The 18,436-nt window shown below is 42.6% G+C and overlaps 1 protein-coding gene and 1 non-coding gene across 4 annotated transcripts in view; one reads left to right on the top strand and one right to left on the bottom strand.

Annotated features, from left to right (window-relative positions):
- The window catches only part of GPBP1 (GC-rich promoter binding protein 1), an 81,496-nt gene that overhangs the window by 23,156 nt on the left and 39,904 nt on the right, over positions 1-18,436 (top strand). For 2 of the 3 annotated variants that reach the window (XM_053590291.1, XM_053590290.1), the window contains exon 4: positions 11,123-11,242. The exons of the other annotated variant lie outside the window; for it this stretch is intronic. In XM_053590291.1, coding sequence (XP_053446266.1) covers positions 11,180-11,242 — 63 coding nt within the window. In that variant the 5' untranslated portion in view covers positions 11,123-11,179. The remainder of the gene's footprint in view (positions 1-11,122; positions 11,243-18,436) is intronic. 3 annotated transcript variants of the gene reach the window in all.
- LOC128593311 (small nucleolar RNA SNORA51) lies at positions 9,452-9,583 on the bottom strand. The gene has a single exon (XR_008382323.1). It is a non-coding gene; the product is annotated as a small nucleolar RNA SNORA51 (small nucleolar RNA).

The raw sequence follows: 18,436 nt of genomic DNA, 5'->3' as shown, positions 1-18,436 counted from the left end.
GAGCTACAGGTGCCGAGCTTAGAGGCCATTTTCATCAGGCAAGGTTTTTTCTTTTTCTTTTTTTTAGACAGAGTCTAAAGCTCTCATCCTGGGTAGAATGCCGTGGCATCGTCATAGCTCACAGCAGCCTCTAACTCTTGGGCTCAAGTGATCCTCTTGCCTCGGTTTTTGTGTTTTTATTAAAGATAGGGTCTCACTCTTGCTTAGGCTGGTCTCGAACCCGTGAGCTCAAGCAGTCCACCCGCCTCCTCAAGTCCAACTGCTGGGTTCCCAGAGTGCTAGGATTGCAGGCATGAGCTACCACACCTAGCCTTTTTCCTTCTTTGAATATTAGAGTATTTATCCTCCTTTTCTGATATTCATAACTCTTAGTGTTTACAAAAGATTTCTAGATTTTGTTTGTCACTAAATCAGAATCTACAGGAGAGGGGAAAGGGAAGTCTCAATCACTTAATATTCAGTAGATGCCCACTAAATGCAGGTGTTAATAAAATCTTGGTACATTAAGACAATGAGACAATTGAGTGGAATAAAATTTCAAAGTATCATTTTTTTTATTTTTGTAGTTTTTTTTTTTTTTTTAGAGACAGTCTCACTTTATCACTTTCGGTAGAGTGCTGTGGCATCACAGCTCACAGCAACCTCCAACTCCTGGGCTTAGGCGATTCTCTTGCCTCTGCCTCCTGAGTAGCTGGGACTACAGGCACCTGCCACAATGCCTGGATGTTTTTTTGTTGCAGTTTGGCTGGGGCTGGGTTTGAACCCACTACCCTTGGTATATGGGGCCAGTGCCCTATTTTTGTATTTTTTTTTTTTTTTTGAGACAGTTTCATTATGTTGCCCTAAGTAGAGTGCTATGGCGACACAGCTCACAGCAACCTCCACCTTCTGGGCTTAGGTGATTCTCTTGCCTCAGCTTCCTGAGTAGCTGGGACTTCAGGTGCCCGCCACAACGCCCAGCAATTTTTTGTTGCAGTTGGCTGGGGCTGGGTTCAACCTGCCACCCTCGGTATATGGGTGGCTGGCGCCCTACCCACTGAGCCACAGGCACCTCCCCAAAGTATAGTTTTTATTTATTTATTTTTCGATAGTAGCATTAATTATGTTAGGATAAAGTATAGTTTCTAAAAGTTAAAACTGGCTCGACGCCTATGGCTCAAGAGGCTAAGGTGCCAGACACATACACCTGGGCTGGCAGGTTCAAATCCAGCTGGGGCCCACCAAACAACGACAGCTGCAACCAAAAAATAGCCGGGCATTGTGGTGGGTGCCTGTAGTCCCAGCTACTTGAGAGGCAGAAGCAGGAGAATTGCTTGCACCCAGGAGTTGGAGATTGCTGTGAGCTGTGATGCCACAGCACTCTACCCAGGGCGACAGCTTGAGGCTGTGTCTCAAAAATAAAAAAATAAGAGAACCATGACTCATAAAAATGTAGGATGAATGTGTTTCATAGCTTGATTGCGTTTTAGTTATTTTCGAATCAGGATCTCTCTGTGGCAATGGTGCTTGAGTGCAGTGGCATAGGCACAGTTCACTGCAGCCTCAAACTCCTAGATTCAAGCAGTCTTCCTGACTTATTAGCCTCTAAAGTAGTTTTTATGCATGTGCTACCATACCTGGTTAATTCTTTTTACTTTATTGTAAAAATGTGGTCTCACTGTTTTGTCTAGATCAATTATTTATAGATCCCTTGTAATGGCTTTTCTCATGTTTAGATTCAGGTTGTATGTGTTTGGACCCAAGAATATTACAGGATTAAAGTGCCTGTTTTGTTAAGTGTCACGTAGTATGCAATTTCAAGTTCTGTTATTGATGATGTTCAGTTTGATCTCTTGATTGAGGTGACATTTGGTAGGCTTTAGTAAATAAATTAGAAAGCTGTAATTAATATTTTTTGGAATGTACTTAAGATTAAAGTTGTATGATAACCTGTTCGTCAAGTGTTTATGTTTTTATATTTATCTGGATTCATGGTTTCTTATTTTATTCAAGAGGTTATAACGCAGTACCGTACTCATATTTTTTAAAATTGAGGTAGAAGTCATATTACATAAAGTTAACCTCTGAAAGTGTTCAATTCATTGGTATTTAGTACATTCAGAATCTTGTAAAACCACCACCTCTATCAAGTTTCAGAATGTTTCATCATCCCAAAAGAAAAACCTGTATCTTTCAAGCAGTCACTCATTTCACCCTCCCAGCAGTCAGTCCCTGGAAACACCAATGGGTTTTTTTGCTACCTGCTTATTAACACGGTATTTCATGTTATTGGGATTATATAATATGTGATCTTTTGTTTTTGGCTTCTATCTCTCTATATATATTTAGAGACACAGTCTTACTTTGTCACCCTTGGTAGGGTACTGTGGCTGTTACAGCTCACAGCAACCTCCATATCTTGGGCTTAAGCCATTCTCTAACCTCAGCCTCCCAGGCAAGTGGGACTACAGGCGCCCACCACAATGCCCGGCTGTATTTTTGTTGCAGTTTGGCTGGGGCCGGGTTCGACCACCCTTGGTATATGGGGCCGGTGCCTTACCCACTTAGCTACAGGTGCTGCCCTGTTTTGGGCTTCTTTTACTTCTTAACATATTTTGGGTGGTGCCTATTGCTCAGTGGATAGGGCACCAGCCACATACACCCAGGCTGGCCCCGGGCCAGCTGAACAATAATGACGATTACAACAAAGAAATGGCTGGGTGATGTGGCGGGCTCCTGTAATCCCAGCTACATGGGAGGCTGAGGCCTGATAATTGCTTAGGCCCAAGAGTTTGAGATTGCTGTGAGCTGTGGCGCCAGTTCTCTAGGCTAGAACTCCATGACCTCAGCTTAGCTCGCAGCAAACTTCTGGGTTTAGGCATTCATCCTGCCTTAATCTCTTGAGTGGCTGGAACTACAGGTGCATGCCACCACTCCTGAATCAGTTTTCTGTTTTTCATCAATCTTGCTCCAGCTGGTCTCAAACTCTTGAGCTCAAGGTAGCCTCCTATTTTGGCCTCCCAGAGTCCTAGGATTACAGCTGAGTCACCTGAATAAAGCAGCTTAGCATTGCTTTATAGATTTAGCGTACAGTTTTTAAGACCATTTTTTTTTTGAGACACAGCCTCAAGCTGTTGCCCTGGGTAGAGTACTGTGGCATCACAGCTCATAGCAACCTCTAACTCCTGGGCTCAAGCGATACAGCTCATAGCAACCTCTAACTCCTGGGCTCAAGCGATTCTCCTGCCTCTGCCTCCCAAGTAGGTGGGACTACAGGCGCCTGCCACAACACCTGGCCGTTTTTTGGTTGCAGCCATCATTGTTGCTTGGCGGGCCCTGGCAGAATTCAAACCTGCTCTCTCAGGTGTATATGGCTGGCGCCTTAGCCGCTTGAGACAAGACCTTCTTGATTAGATTTACTTATAGGTATTTTATAGTTTTAGATGCCGTTGTGAATAGAATTGTTTTCTTAATTTCTTTCTTTTTTTTTTTAAGAGACAGAGTCTTACTTTGTCGCCCTCAGTAGAGTGCTGTGGCGTCACACCTCACAGCAACCTCCAGCTCTTGGGCTTAGCCGATTCTCTTGCCTTAGCTTCCCAAGTAGCTGGGACTACAGGCTCCTGCCACAACACCCAGCTATTCTTTTTGTTGTAGTTTGGCCAGGGCTGGGTTCGAACCTGCCACCCTTGGTATATGGGCCCAGCGCCCTACTCACTGTGCCACAGGCGCCAACCCAATTTCTTTGATTTTTATTCCAAGCTTACATGTAAAACTGTGTTAATGTATCTTGCAGTGTTGCTGAATTTGTTAGCTCTAGTTGTTTTTTCCTAGATGCTGGAATTTTTGTATATAAGATTGTGTCATCTGCAAATGGGAATGATTTTACTGGTTTCTAATTTTGATTCCTTTTCTCTTTTCCTTATTTTGATTTAGAGATGGGGTCTTGCTGTGCACTTGGGCGCGGCAGTACAATGGCTATTCTCAGGCATCATTTTTGTATACTACCTCAGCCTTCAGAATAGGTGGGACTACTGATGTGCACCCTAACCCTGCTAATTTTTTGCATTTAAAAAATTTGTTTTGAGTCTTGGCGCCTGTGGCTCAAGTGGTTAAGGCACCAGCCACATACCCCTGAGCTGGCGGGTTCAAATCCAGCCCGACCTGCCAAAGAACAATGATGGCTGCAACCAAAAAAAATAGCCAGGCGATGTGGCAGGCGCCTGTAGTCTCAGCTACTTGGGATGCGGAGGCAGGAGAATCACTTGAGCTCAGGAGTTGGTGGTTGCTGTGAGCTGTGATGCCCCAGCACTCTAACCAGGGTGACAGCTCAGAGTCTCTCATCGTGTTGTTAGGCTGGTCTTGAATTCCTAGACTGAGGCATTCCTCCTGCCTCAGTCTCCCTACATGCTTGACCCACTGTCCCCAGCTCCAGTTTGCTGATATTTTAAGATTTTTACTTTATACTGTGCCCATAGTTAGAATTCCTTAGGTATTGTTTGATCATTTTGGGTGTATTTTTTTTTTTAAGACAGAGTCTCACTATGTTACCCTCAGTAGAGTGCTGTGGTATCACAGCTCACAGCAACCTCAAACTCTTGGGCTTAAGCGATTCTCTTTCCTCAGCCTCCCAAGTAGCTGGGACTACAGGCGCCTGCCACAACTCCCGGCTATTTTTTGTTGCAGTTGTTTAGCTGTTGTTTAGCTAGCCTGGGCCCGGTTTGAACCTGCCACCTTTGGTGTATGTGGCTGGTGCCGCAACCACTGTGCTATGGGCACCGAGCCTTTTTTGGGTGTTTTTGATGGGCTTGGTGGGTTATTTCATTTTTATTTTTAGAGATAGAGTCTCACTTTGTCACTCTTGGTAGAGTACTGGGGCGTCCCAGCTCACAGCAACCTCCAGCTCTTGGGCTTAGGCAATTCTCTTGCCTCAGCTTCCCGAGTAGCTGGGACTACAGGTGCCCACCACAATGCCCAACTACTTTTTGTTGTTGTTGCAGTTTGGCCGGGGCTGGTTCTAACCAGCTGCCCTCGGTATATGGGGTCGGTGCCCTACTCACTGAGTCACAGGTGCCACCTTGGGGGTTATTTTTAAAGCTTATTTTTAAGTTACCTGAAATATGAACTAATATAAAGATAGTCTGGCCAGGTGTGGTGGCTCACACCTATAATCCCAGCACTTTGGGAGACCAAGGTGGGTGGATTTCCTGAGCTCACAGGTTCGAGGCCAATGGATTGCCTGAGACTACAGGAGTGGTGGTGAGTGCCTATAGTTCCAACTACTTGGGAGGTTGAAGCAAGGGAATTCCTTGAGCCCAAGAGTCTGAGGTTGCTGTGAGCTATGATGGCTCTGCATTATACCATGGGTGATAAAGTGAGAAAAAAAAAGTAGTGCAAATTTGGTAGGTTCAAAAATAAAATATCGGGCTCGGCGCCCGTTGCACAGTGGTTACAGCAGTGGCCACATGCACCGATGTTTACCCAGCCTGAGCCAGGTAAACAATGACAACTGCAACGAAAAATAGTCCCGGGTTATGGTGGGTGCTTGTAGTCACAGGTGCCTGTAGTCTCGGGTACTTGGGAGGCTAAGGCAAGAGAATTGCTAAAGCCCAAGACTTTGAGGTTGCTGTGAAGCTTTGGCACTCTAATGAGGGTGACACAGAGAGAAATCACAAGGCAGGAAAAGTTTGATTTCTTGTCTACTTTGTGTCAAAGTGTATTATTTTTCAATCTGAAGGATAGTATTTTGTACTTTTATTTATTTATTTTTTTTAAATTTAGGCATGTGGGGTGGTGCCTGTGGCTTACTGGAGTAGGATGCCGGCAGTGGTGGGTTCAAACCCAGCAAAATAAATAAAATAAAAAATAAATTCAGGCATGGTTTCTTTTCTTTTCTTTTTTTTTTTTTTTGCAGTTTTTATCCAGGGCTGGGTTTGAACCCGCCACCTCTGGCATATGGGGTGGGCACCCTATCACTTTGAGCCATAGGCACCGCCCCCTTTTTTTCTTTTTTAAAGTATTGTGGCCATCGTCATAGCTCACAGCTCCAGCTCTGGGCTCAAGTGATCCTCTTGCCTCAGTTATCCTATTTTTAGTAGAGACGTGTGGGGGGGGGTGTCTTGATCTTGCTCAGGCTGGTCTCGAACTTGTGAGCTCAAGCAGTCTACCCTCCTCAGGCCTCCCAGAGAGCTAGGACTATAGGCATGAGCCTCTGCGCCTGGACTCAGGCATGTATTCTTAAAGACATACACTTAAGCTTTCTCCCTAGGACTGACTTTTCCCCTGGGGAAATTTTTATTGTCGATGGATTTCATCCATCAGTTTATGAACAGCTTGTAAATTGGATGAGATGGAGAATTAGCGTTTTGATCCTTGCAGTATTCTTTTCTTTTTTTTTGTAGAGACAGAGTCTCACTTTATGGCCCTCGGTAGAGTGCCATGGCATCACACAGCTCACAGCAACCTCCAACTCCTGGGCTTAAGCGATTCTCTTGCTTCAGCCTCCTGAGTAGCTGGGACTACAGGTGCCCGCCACAATGCTCAGCTATTTTTTGGTTGCAGTTTAGCCGGGGCCAGGTTTGAACCCTCCAACCTTGGTATATGGGGCCGGCGCCTTACCGACTGAGCCACAGGCGCTGCCTGATCCTTGCAGTATTCTAACTCATAAATTCTTATGTCCACATGGGACCTTAAGACCTTAATACATATAATGGAATCTGTTAGGTGGTTTCTAATGCACTGTGGAATCTTGATTTCTTGGATTGTGCTTTTTTAGGGTGGGGGTAGTAGTCTTCTTGTGTGCCAGTATTCTCCTGTGTATGCCAGTCTCAGCATTTTCATTTGGTTCATTTCTAATGTTCTTGTTTGTTTGTATTGGGTTGCCATAACCAAGTACCAGAGACTAAGTGGCTTAAATAGCAGAAATTTTTTTTTTTTTCTTTTTTGCAGTTTTGGAGGCGTTAAATTCAAGATCTGGGGGTTACCAGAGGGTTGGTTGTTTCCTAAATCTCTTTCCTTGGCTTGCAGATGGCCACCCTCTTGCTGCCTTTTCATAGGATCTTTTTCTTTTCTCTGGGCTTGGCATCCTTGGTGTCTCATCCTTTATAAGAGGAAATGTGGGCACCACATTTAAGGACACAGTCTGACTGGAGTTGGACCCACTCAGATACCTTCACTTTAAGTTAAAGACCTTATCTGAAAATACTGCTGCATTCTGAAATATTGGGGGTTATGACTTCAATATATGAATTTGGGTTGGGGCATACATAGTTCAACCTATAACCTTATTACACAGGAAAGGAAGATGGAATGAAAATCAGATAGCACATTTAAAATGAGTGGAGTGGAACTTGAAATATCACTCTGTACCTTTTTTCAAATCATGAATGAACTCCTTCATTAGCCAATCAAAATACTTTATTCATTAAGAGCTAGAATTATGGCCCAGCGAGGTGGCTCCCACCTGTAAATCCTAGCACTCTGGGAGTCTGAGTCGGGTGGATTGCCTGAGCTCATGAGTTCCAGATCAGCCTGAGCCAGAGCGAGACCTCATCTCTAAAATAGCTGGGCGTTGTGGCTGGCGCCTATAGTCCCAGCTACCTGGGAGGCTGAGGCAAGGGGATTGCTTATGCCCAAGAGTTTGAGGTTGCTGTGAGCTATGATGCCCCGGCACTCTACTGAGGGTGACAAAGTGAGACCGTCTCAAAAAGAAAAAAAAAAAGAAAAAAAACTGGCTCCGTGCCTATACCTCAGTGGTAGGGTGCCAGCCACATACCAATGCACCTGGTGGGTTGGAATCCAGCCCTGGCCTGTCAAACAAGCATGACAACTTCAACCAAAAAATAGCTGGGCATCATGGCGGGTGCCTGTAGTCCTAGCTACTTGGGAGGCTGAGGCAAGAGAATTGCTTAAGCCCAACAGTTTGAGGTTGCTGTGAGTTGTGACAGCACAGCACTCTACCGAAGGCGACAAAGTGAGGCACTGTTCCAAATCAAACAAACAAACAAAAAAACCCAAAATAAAACTAGATTTATGTTAAAATTTATAAATACATTGCAGAAACAAATAGGTGATTTTTTTGGTTTGTCTCTAGACATAATTTTCAGTGTATAACTTTTCACTTTTTCATATAATATTTTCTTTAAATTTTATTTTTTATTTAAAAATTTTTTTGGGGGGGACATTCCATGACCATGGGTAGAGCGTGGTAGCCTCTTAGTTCTCAGCAACCTCAAACTCCGGTGTTCAAGTGATCCTATTGCCTCAGCCTCCCCAGTGGCTGAGACTATAGTCACCGACCACCATGCCCAGCCAGTTTTTATATTTTTAGTAGAGATAGGGGTCTTGCTTAAGGGATCCACCTTGCTTAGCCCCCCTCCCCCCCCACAGTGCTAGGACTATAGGCCTGAGCCACCATTTTGGGCTTACCTTTTTATTTTAAACGATAAACCTTTTTTTTTTTTTTTTTTTTTTGAGACAGTGTCAGGCTGTTGCCTTGTAGAGTGCAATGGCATCACAGCTCACAGCAACCTCCATCTTGGGCCCAAGCGATACTGTCTTGCCTCAGTTTTTCTATTTTTTAGTAGAGGTGGGGTCTTGGTTTTGCTCAGGTCTTGAACTCATGAGCTCAAGCAATCCACCCACCTTGGGCTCCCAAAGTTGCGGGTTTACGGTTGTGAGCCACTTCACCAGGCCTTAGATGATAAACTTTTAAATTTTTTTTGTTATTTTAAATTCTCTGGAGCTTTTTGTGAATTTTTTTACTGGATCTATAATTTTAAAGAGTTTTCTTTTTTCTTTCTTTTTTTTTTTGGTAGAGACAGTCTCACTTTATGGCCCTCGGTAGAGTGCCATGGCATCACACAGCTCACAGCAACCTCCAACTCCTGGGCTGAAGCGATTCCCTTGCCTCAGCCTTCCGAGTAGCTGGGACTACAGGCGCCAGCCACAACGCCCAGCTATTTTTTGGTTTGCAGTTCGGCCGGGGCCGGGTTTGAACCCACCACCCTTGGTATATGGGGCTGGCGCCCCACCGACTGAGCCACAGGCGCCGCCCAATTTTAAAGAGTTTTCAACAAAAAGTTGTTGGAAAAATATTTATCAGCACAGTTTAATATTTGATAAAAGAGATAATATAAAATTCCTTTAAATTCTAAAATACTTTTCATTTTTCATTTTTTTACTTTTCACAAGACTTCTAAATGTAATGCAGATAAAGAAATAGAACTCCTGAATGCCTGCCTGTATTTTTGTGATGTGTGGTATATTTTGATCAAGTACACTTTTTTTTGGAGCAGGGTGAGGACATAAGGTCTCATTCTGTTGCCAACACAACTCACTGCAACTTCTATATTCTGGCCTCCAGTGGTATTCCTGCCTCAGCCTCCCAAAGTGAAAGGATTACAGGCAAGAGCCACTACATACAGCCTGACAATCTTAAAACTTAATTGTTTCCTTTTTTTTTTCTTTCTTTCTTCCATGTTCCCGCATTCACAATACAGACTAGGCATGGGGTGTGGGCAGGGGTGTACATAGGGCAGGTTTACTCTGCCTCCTCTTTCTATGCAGTCAGTATAAGAACACAGCATGTGGTAAGCACCAGGAGGTCTTCATTAATGTTTTATTGGACTTGATCTCAGGTTTTTCAGATTGTATCAGGGATTCTCTCCCTTAATCTTTATGATCATTTTCACGTCCATTGTGAGTTGTTATTATTTTGGAGTCAGTCTGACTCTGTTGTCCCAGGCTATAGAGTACCAGGGCCTCAGCCTAGTCACAGCAACCTCAAACTCTTGGGTTCAAGGGATCCTTCTGCCTCAGCCTCCCCAGTAGTTGGGATGACAGGCACCCCACCATGACACTTGGCTAATTTTTCTATTTTTAGTAGAGACACGGTCTTGTTTTTGTTCAGGCTGGTCTTGAACTCCTGAGCTCAGGTAGTCCAACCCCTCCCCCCCCAGCTTCCCATAATGTGTACAGTGATATTTTTGATCATTTGTTAAAATTTCACTTTGCGGTTTTTATGCAGTTATAAATATAAAGCCTTATGCTAATTTGTTATTAGTAAACTTACATATTTTCATGTTTAGAAATTTTGATTTAGGAAGATTGACGAATACTCTAAGCTCTATATGGAAATGAGAACAGTTGCCCCGTTGACTTCTGCCTTATTTTTAAAAACATCATGAATTTAATATGTTTAGATTCTGGTCTGGTCTTGATCCCCAAACCTTTATTGATTCTGTTCAGACAACCTCCGGAAAAACTAAAGTTAGAATGGAGAAGAGTAGTTTCTAAAGTATTTTTAAGACTTATTTGTGATAATTGTTATTACAAAAAACATTTTGTTATGGAAATTTTCATACATTAAGTAGAGAGAAGAGTATGCACTTCTTTGTACCAACATACAGCCTCAGCATTTACAGACATAGGGACAACCTTGTTTCAAATATAACCTATCAGCATTCCCTGGTATATTTTAAAACAAAGTCCAGATGGTCTTTCTTTTAAAACATCATAACTACCATGCCATTACCACATCTAAAATGATTCTTTAATGCCATTTAATAAGACATCCAGCTTTTATGTTCACATTTTTGCTTTTTCATACTTTTTAAGGTTGATTTTAAGTAGGGAGCCATACTTTGGTCCACACATGTATTTGATGAATTATCTATTAATTGCTGTTATTTGTTGGAGAAACTAGAATATTTGATTTGGAATAGCCTATGATCTAAATTTGGAAGATTACTTCTCCTACTTGTGCTTTAACTTGTTACTCTAAGTTGAATTTCCTACCATTGGTAGAGTTAGATCAGATTTCATATTTCAGGGCAAGAATACATCATAAATGTACTCTGTACTTTTTATGAAAAATAATCAACTTTAAGTTTATAATTTAAGTTTTGACAAATGTGAATGATTGTATAACCACCACAATCACAAAAAATACTCAGCCAAAAAATTCCTTTTGCCTCATGTAGTCATCACCTTCCCCCAATGATCAGTTTTTTTCACTGTAGTTTTTGCCTTTTCTAGATTTTTCCCTTATAAATGGAGTTTTATAGTAGTAAGTTAATTGTACTTTAAAGGAGATCATTTTTGGCCAGGAGCTACAGGTCTAATTCCTTCCATTTTTGTATGACAGGGACTTGCCATGAGGTGTTGAAGCCTTGTTTCACTGAGTTGGAGAGACTGGACCTAAATGGCGCAGCATGACTTTGCTCCAGCCTGGCTTAATTTTCCTACTCCACCATCATCAACAAAGGTACTCTTTCCTGCATCTCTCTCTTTTTGTCTGCCTCTCTCTCATTCATGTTCAACACAAATGAAATTAAAGTGTGAAGGCTTAGTATCTTTGCAGAGAAGTACATTTTTATATTAAGTTATTTCATATTTAATTGGTTTTATTAAGTCAGTTTTCAGTGTATCATCGACATGCTAAACCATTTACTTTTAAATTATCCTTTATATCAGTGTTCCACAAATTTTAATTCATACCAGATACTTGGAATATTACTTATTATACATACTCCCTTTTTCTATATTGTTTTTTTACTATCTTTTATTGATTGCCTTTTTAAGTAATAATGCCGTCCAACATATGTGGTGTACTTTAGTTGCAAAGTGCTTTGCCAAACATTATCTAATTTGAGCATAATTTCAAGAACGTGGTGATTTAGAATTATTCTTCATCCTTGCGATATTCATTTTAAATATTGACCTTCTTTGTCTACTTGGGCAAGTGAAATGGATGAGTTACAGAGAGTAAAGGCCGTGTGCACAGGGAGGGATGGAGGTGATTTTATCAAGGCTCTCTTTTTTTTGTCTGATCTTGTCATAAAGCTGTCTGCCTCTTTTGATATGATACCCAGGTGTTAAGCTCCCTTAATTGCTAGCTGATGGCTCTATTGTTTTCAGCAGTACTCCAGGGTATAAATTGCTCTTTGTTCAAATTCAATAGAAGTAGACTAGGCGTGGGTTTTGGGGCCAGTCTACTGAGGTTTGTTCTGACCCCATTGGGGCTCCTTTTAGCTCTTTCCCTAGTTCTTTCTGAGTTAGTTGGTCTCTTCATTGAAAGGAGATGACAGGCTCCTTCTGTTTTCTTACCATCAGAATCTCCATTATTTCTGAAATCTTCCTTAGCCCTGACTTTTTCCACCTTGTTTTAAGTAAAGTCATTTCCTTTGAGGTCTATATCTCACCCTGGTAAAAATCTCAGAGCCACTATTCTAAAGTACAGCTTGCCAGTCTGTGTGGAACTTCTGTCCTGTCTAGGCCTTTCTAGGCCTTTCTTTCCAGTGTTTATAACTAGAGCAAGGGCGGTTGGAGCCTACTTGTCTTTTGAATCTGGTGTGGAGCCCTCACCTGTGAGTATGAGATGGACAAAGAAAAGGAACCCTAATTTCTTGACTTCACTCACCATAAATTTAACTCTTCATTTAAGATTTGAGGGGATGAGAAATGCTGGGAGCCTGCCCCTTTGAGTAATCTTTTATGCCTTGTTTAGGAAATGAAAGGAGGGAAACCTGTCTTCTTGAGTCAGTCCTCAAGTACCACAGGACTCTTCAAGTTCTGAATTTTAGTATTTCTAAACAAGCACTAGTAAAAGCCATTAATAAACAAATGTAAATGACATACCACAGCAGCTGGCCAATATAGATCCTAAAGTGTGGGCAGATGGGGTACCGCCAGGGCAAAAAATGTGAAACCTCCTGGGCGCAGTGGCTCACGCCTGTAATCCTAGCACTCTGGAAGACCAAGGCGGGTGGATTGCTTGAGCTCAGGAGTTTGAGTCCAGCCTGAGCAAGAGCTAGACCCCCATCTCTAAAAATAGCCAGGCATTGTGTCAGGTGCTTGTAGTCCCAGCTACTTGGGAGGCTGAGGCAAGAGAATTGCTTGAGCCCAAGAGTTAGAGGTTGCTGTGAGCTATGACGCCATTGATATTCAACCCCAGGGTGACTGAGTGAGACTGAAGTCCACGTCAGGCCTGGGATGGGACTCCCTCAAGAGGGCAGAGTACATCCTCTCACCCTAGAGGAATAGGGGTTTAGCTCCAATTATACAACTAAAAAATAACAATGCTAGTGATGTGTTCTTCTCCTTATAACACTCCCATTCTTGCTGTACAAAAGTCAAATTGAGGTGGATCCAGATCAAAGGGCAGTAAATGAAATAATGGTTCCTTTGCATCCAGTGCCCACAATAACCCTTACACTCTCATATCTTAGATTCCTCCTGAAGCCCAATAAATTATTACTCAGCTTTAGATTTGAACGATGCCATCTTTACTACTCAGTTTCACCCGGAGTCTGAGCCACTTTTTGCTATTGAATGGACAGATCCTACCCTAGGCATTATTTCCATTTAATGTGGGGACTGTACTGCCCCAGGGATTCTGAGATAGTCCTTGAATTTTTGGGACTGCTCTGAGTAAACTTCTCAGAGAGCTGAACATAGTGCCTCTGAGTGTCTTTATTTGGTATGTAGATGACTTACTAATCTGTGACCCTTCATATAAATCTTAAGTTGAGGACACTGGACAGGTATTATATTTCCTTAGGGAGGAAAGATTTAAGGTATCAAAGGAAAAGGCTTAAATGTACAAACTTGAAGTTAATTACTTTGGCGTGTCCTTTTTCTTTGGTGAGAGGAGGCTTTCATGTGACAGACTCAAGACAGTTTGGTTCCTCACTAGCTCCTCTAGAAAAGAAAAAAAAAATGCTTAAGAGAGTTCCTGGGAATGACAGAGTACTGTCAGATATGGGTTTCTTGATATAGAGAGTTTGCTAAGACCTTACACGTTGTTTTAAAGGGGGAAGATGTGGAAGGACTGACATGCGGTAAAGAACACGAAAAGGCTTTCCAAACCTTAAAACAGACCCTTTTGAGTATACGTAATCTAAAACACTGAAACTTCTGCAGGTTAATTTTGCTTTCTGTTTATGCTGCCTGTGCTGCTCCAGTTTTATTTTCAGTTTCCACTCACTTTTGCTTTCAATTACCACTGTTCCTTGGTTGAACTTTGTAGCTTAGCCAAGTAGTGGAACCAGGTCAGCTGGGTTTGGGGAACTGGGACGCCCTCCCTTCCCATGCAAACAATTGGATAGTCATTGACAATTATTCTAAGGACACATAGGAAATGAAGAAACATTTTCTCAAGAAAATCAACTAAAACTTGGTAAAAATTTTTTTTCTTTTTTTTTTTTTTTTTGAGACCGAGTCTCACAATGTATGTTGTCCTCAGTAGAGTGCTATGGTGTCACAGCTCACAGCAAACTCAAACTCTTGGGCTCAAGCGATCCTTTTGCCTCAGCCTCCCAAGTAGCTGGGACTACAGGCACGAGTCATGACACCTGGCTATTTTTTTGTTGCACTTGTTTAGCTGGCCTGGGCCGGGTTTGAATCTGCCACCTTCAGTGTATGTGGCTGGCGCTGTAACCACCGTACTACAGGCGCCGAGCCAACTTGGTAAGAATTTCTATACTGGTCTTCTAATAACCTCCTTTACTTTTTCTCTGGAGATAATGTGTTTTAAAAACTTGGAGGAGGCGGCGCCTGTGGCTCAAAGGAGTAGGGTGTCAGCCCCATATACTGGAGGTGGCAGGTTCAAACCTGGCCCCGGCCAGAACCTGCAAAAACAAACTTAGAGGGTTTTGAAGTCTTTCCTTATGGAGGACTTATTTTGAAGACTTACTTTTCAAATAAATGAGGTTTTGAATGGCACATGACTAAGATTTCATGAGTAATGTGAACTTTATAATATTGTTATGTATCAGGAGGCACTAATTTAAAAAGTGTTTATTTTCCTTCTTTGTTTTTACACAGCATGATAAGAAATATTTATTTTAGGCTCAGTGCCTGTAGCTTAGCGGCTAGGGCGCCAGCCACGTATACTGGAGCTGGTGGGTTCAAATCCCAGCCTGGGCCTGCCAAAGAATAATGGCAACTGCAATCAAAAAATAGCCGAGCCTTGGGGCAGGCACCTGTAGTCCCAGCTACTTGGGAGGCTGAGGCAAGATAATTGCTTAAGCCCAAGAGTTTGAGGTTGCTGTGAGCTGTGACGCCATGGCACTCTACCCAGGGCGACAGCTTGAGATTCTGTCTTAAAAAAAAAAAAAAAAAAGTTTATTTTACTTAAAAGTATCAGGCAGAAGTATTAAAAATAGTTTTGTTGTTTTTTTTTTTTTTTTTTTTGTAGAGACAGAGTGTCACTTTATGGCCCTAGGTAGAGTGCCGTGGCCTTACACAGCTCACAGCAACCTCCAACTCCTGGGCTTAAGCGATTCTCTTGCCTCAGCCTCTAAGTAGTTGGGACCACAGGCGCCCGCCACAACGCCTGGCCATTTTTTGGTTGCAGTTTGGCCGAGGCCGGGTTTGAACCCACCACCCTCGGTATATGGGGCCGGCACCTTACCGACTGAGCCACAGGCGCCGCCCTAAAAATAGCTTTTTAATAAAGAGTTTGACAATATACAAAAATAGAATAGTTTTTACAGATATATTTACAAATACCCCAAACTATCATAGAGCATTGAAATTGTCATCTGTTTTCCAATTCTACTAAGAAGAAAGTGCAGTGCTAGAAAATGGGCTTTTGGGATAGATTATGTACCACTAGTGATTTTTTTTTTTTAAAACTAGTAGTCTGACTGCAGAGTGCGAAATACCACTATATTTCTTCTGATAAAAGGCATAATGTGATGTTTTTGATTAGGCCACCTACTTAGTATGAGGAGTGTTAACGAAAATTTGCCTGAACATCTGACACTTGTCCCTTGAAGCTGCATTAGAAAAAAGAGGGATAAGTAGTTTGAGAAGAAAGAAAGAGAAGTTTTTTATTTTGCTGGTGAAGGAGGAAAATGGTAGACAGTTGTCTCAGAATCCAAATTCCTGCTTTTAAGCAGAAGCACAGAACTTTTAAAGGTTCTGATCCTGGGCGACGCCTGTGGCTCAAAAGGATAGGGCGCCAGCCCCATATGCCGGAGGTGGTGGGTTCAAACCCAGCCCCGGCCAAAAACTGCAAAAAAAAAAAAAAAAAAAAAAAAAAAGCCAATAAAGGTTCTGATCCTATAATCCCATCTTGGGCCAAGATACTTATGGCCTCTGATGAGATTCAGCCTATCTTTGGTTAAGACAGTCTGGACCAAGCAGGAACAGATGGCTCACATCTATAACGCCAGCACTTGGGAGGCCGAGGTGGGTGCATTGTGTGAGATCACAGGTTCGAGACTAGCCTGAGCCAGAGTGAGACCTTGTCTCTTAAAAGTAGGCAGACGTTGTAGCAGGCTCCTGTAGCCTGAGCTACTTGGGAGGCTGAGACAAGAGAATCGCTTAAACTCAGGAGTTTGAGGTTGCTGTTAGCTATGACACCAGGGTACTCTACCAAGGGTGACAATGTGAAACTCTGTCTCACAAAAAAAAAAAAGAGAGAGTTTGGACCTCTACCTGGATTAATCCCATCTTCAGCTATCTTCTGTGGCACTAAAAACAAGAGATAATTCCTTGCCTTTCCCGACCACTGGCTTGAGGCAGGGTTTCAGTTCCCCAGAATTTGGGGAGACAGAACATACTTTTCTTCTTTCTTTCTTTTTTTTTTTTACAGTTTTTTGGCTGGGGCTGGGTTTGAACCCACCACCTTTGGCATATGGAGCCAGCGCCCTACTCCTTTGAGCCACAGGCACCGCCCCAGAAAATAACTTTTCAAGGCCATTTCCTTTGCAACAGGAGCTTTTGGTTGGCCTTCTAATTTCGGCTAGTGTGCAGATATAAAACAACTACAGGTGATCAAATTCACCTGTTAATTGTCTACGTATTTTCCTTTAAAGAGGAAATCAGAATAGAAGGAGGCCACACAATTAAGAATTTAGCTCTTGGGCGGAACCTGTGGCTCAATGAGTAGGGAGCTGGCCCCATATACCGAGGTTGGTGGGTTCAAATCCAGCCCCGGCCAAACTGCAACAAAAAAATAGCTGGGTGTTGTGGTAGGCGCCTGTAGTAGTCCCAGCTACTGGGGAGGCTGAGGCAAGAGAATCACCTAAACCCAGGAGTTGGAGGTTGCTGTGAGCTGTGATGCCAGCGCATTTATTAATAAATAACAGTTTATTTCCTATCATTTCTGAGATTTTTCATAGTAATTTATGTTTTTGGTACAGTCAAGCTATGTAGCTACATTCATTTACTTTGAAAGTAATTGATGCAGGTCTTTTGGCTATTCTAGAATATAAAACCTGTGTAGAAATGGCAAAAACAACCCATTTCTTCTCTCTCTGCAACATAGAAGAATTTCTATGAGCAGATGTGTGGAAAGTTTTTTTGCACACACCAAGCAGTCCTCCAGCATACTCTACAACTGGGTATCCTGTAATTCATTTTAATTCTGACTGGTATGATCTACCTGGAGATAGTGTCAGATTGCACAGGTTGAGTGCTCTGAGGTGCTGAGTCCCATGAGATTGCCCCGACTTCAGATGTCAGTTGCAAGTCTGGAACCCCTGTACTTTTTTCTCTTTCTTCTTCTTCTTCTTCTTCTTGTTTTTTTTTTTAGTGGTAAGATAGGATTTTATTAGACATAAAAGAATACAGCAGTAAAAAAGCACCAGAGCTTCTGGCAAAGGGGAAGAAAACCTAAGTTGGAAATTCCTCCCACGGGCCCTTTGTCTAGGGGTCTATATTACATTTTGGCCAGGACTTGGTAGGCGGAAAAACGTCTTTTCCAAGTTAATAAGTACATTAACAAATGAATGAAGGCAGTCTCTCCTTTACTAGGGCAAGGTTATCAGGTCCTTGCAGTTTTTATTTCCTGGAAGGGATTAGGGTGTCTGCTCCCTTCTCAGGGTGGAACCACCCCAAACAAGTATGGCTGCTTTGTTCTTGACCTTGCCAGAGCCCAGAGGGTGTGGCCTAGAAAGGGCAGCCAGTTTGTGCCTAGAGAGGGGGTCTGATTTCTGAGCATATCTGGGCCTAGAGAATTGGGGTGTGGGGGGGTCCGTGTGTCAGTGGGACACACCTGTACTTCTTACTAGCTACAAACTAGGGTTTCTGTGACCCTTTGTCCTTGGGATTGATTAATTTGGTAGGATGCCTCTTAGAACTCAGGAAAACACTTGATCTTTGCCAGTTTATTGTAAAAAATAACTGAAGAATAAATGGATAAGGTGAGGTATTGTGTGGGATGGAGCTTCCATGCCCTGTCTAGGTGTACTACCCTCCCATCACCTTCTTGTGTTCTACTGTTGATCAGTGGGTGAGGCTGAGTTCAACCCTCTAATCACTTAGTCTTTTTGGTGACTTAACCCTATCCAAAGGCTAGCTAGATGCCTCACCTTAAATACTTCAGTATAAAGTCTTTTGTTACCACAGGGGCTCACTATGAATGGCAAAAGATACTCCTATCACTCTAAAATCTTCAAGAGTTTGAAAAAGAAGCTCTATGATAGGAGTCTGGGCTAGGAGTCGTTTT

This window comes from Nycticebus coucang, chromosome 1 (genome assembly GCF_027406575.1).
Source record: "Nycticebus coucang isolate mNycCou1 chromosome 1, mNycCou1.pri, whole genome shotgun sequence".
In the NCBI taxonomy this organism is placed as follows: Eukaryota; Metazoa; Chordata; class Mammalia; order Primates; family Lorisidae; genus Nycticebus; species Nycticebus coucang.
The sequence above is the reverse complement of the archived record's forward strand: the minus strand, read 5'-3'. Positions and strand labels throughout refer to the sequence as shown.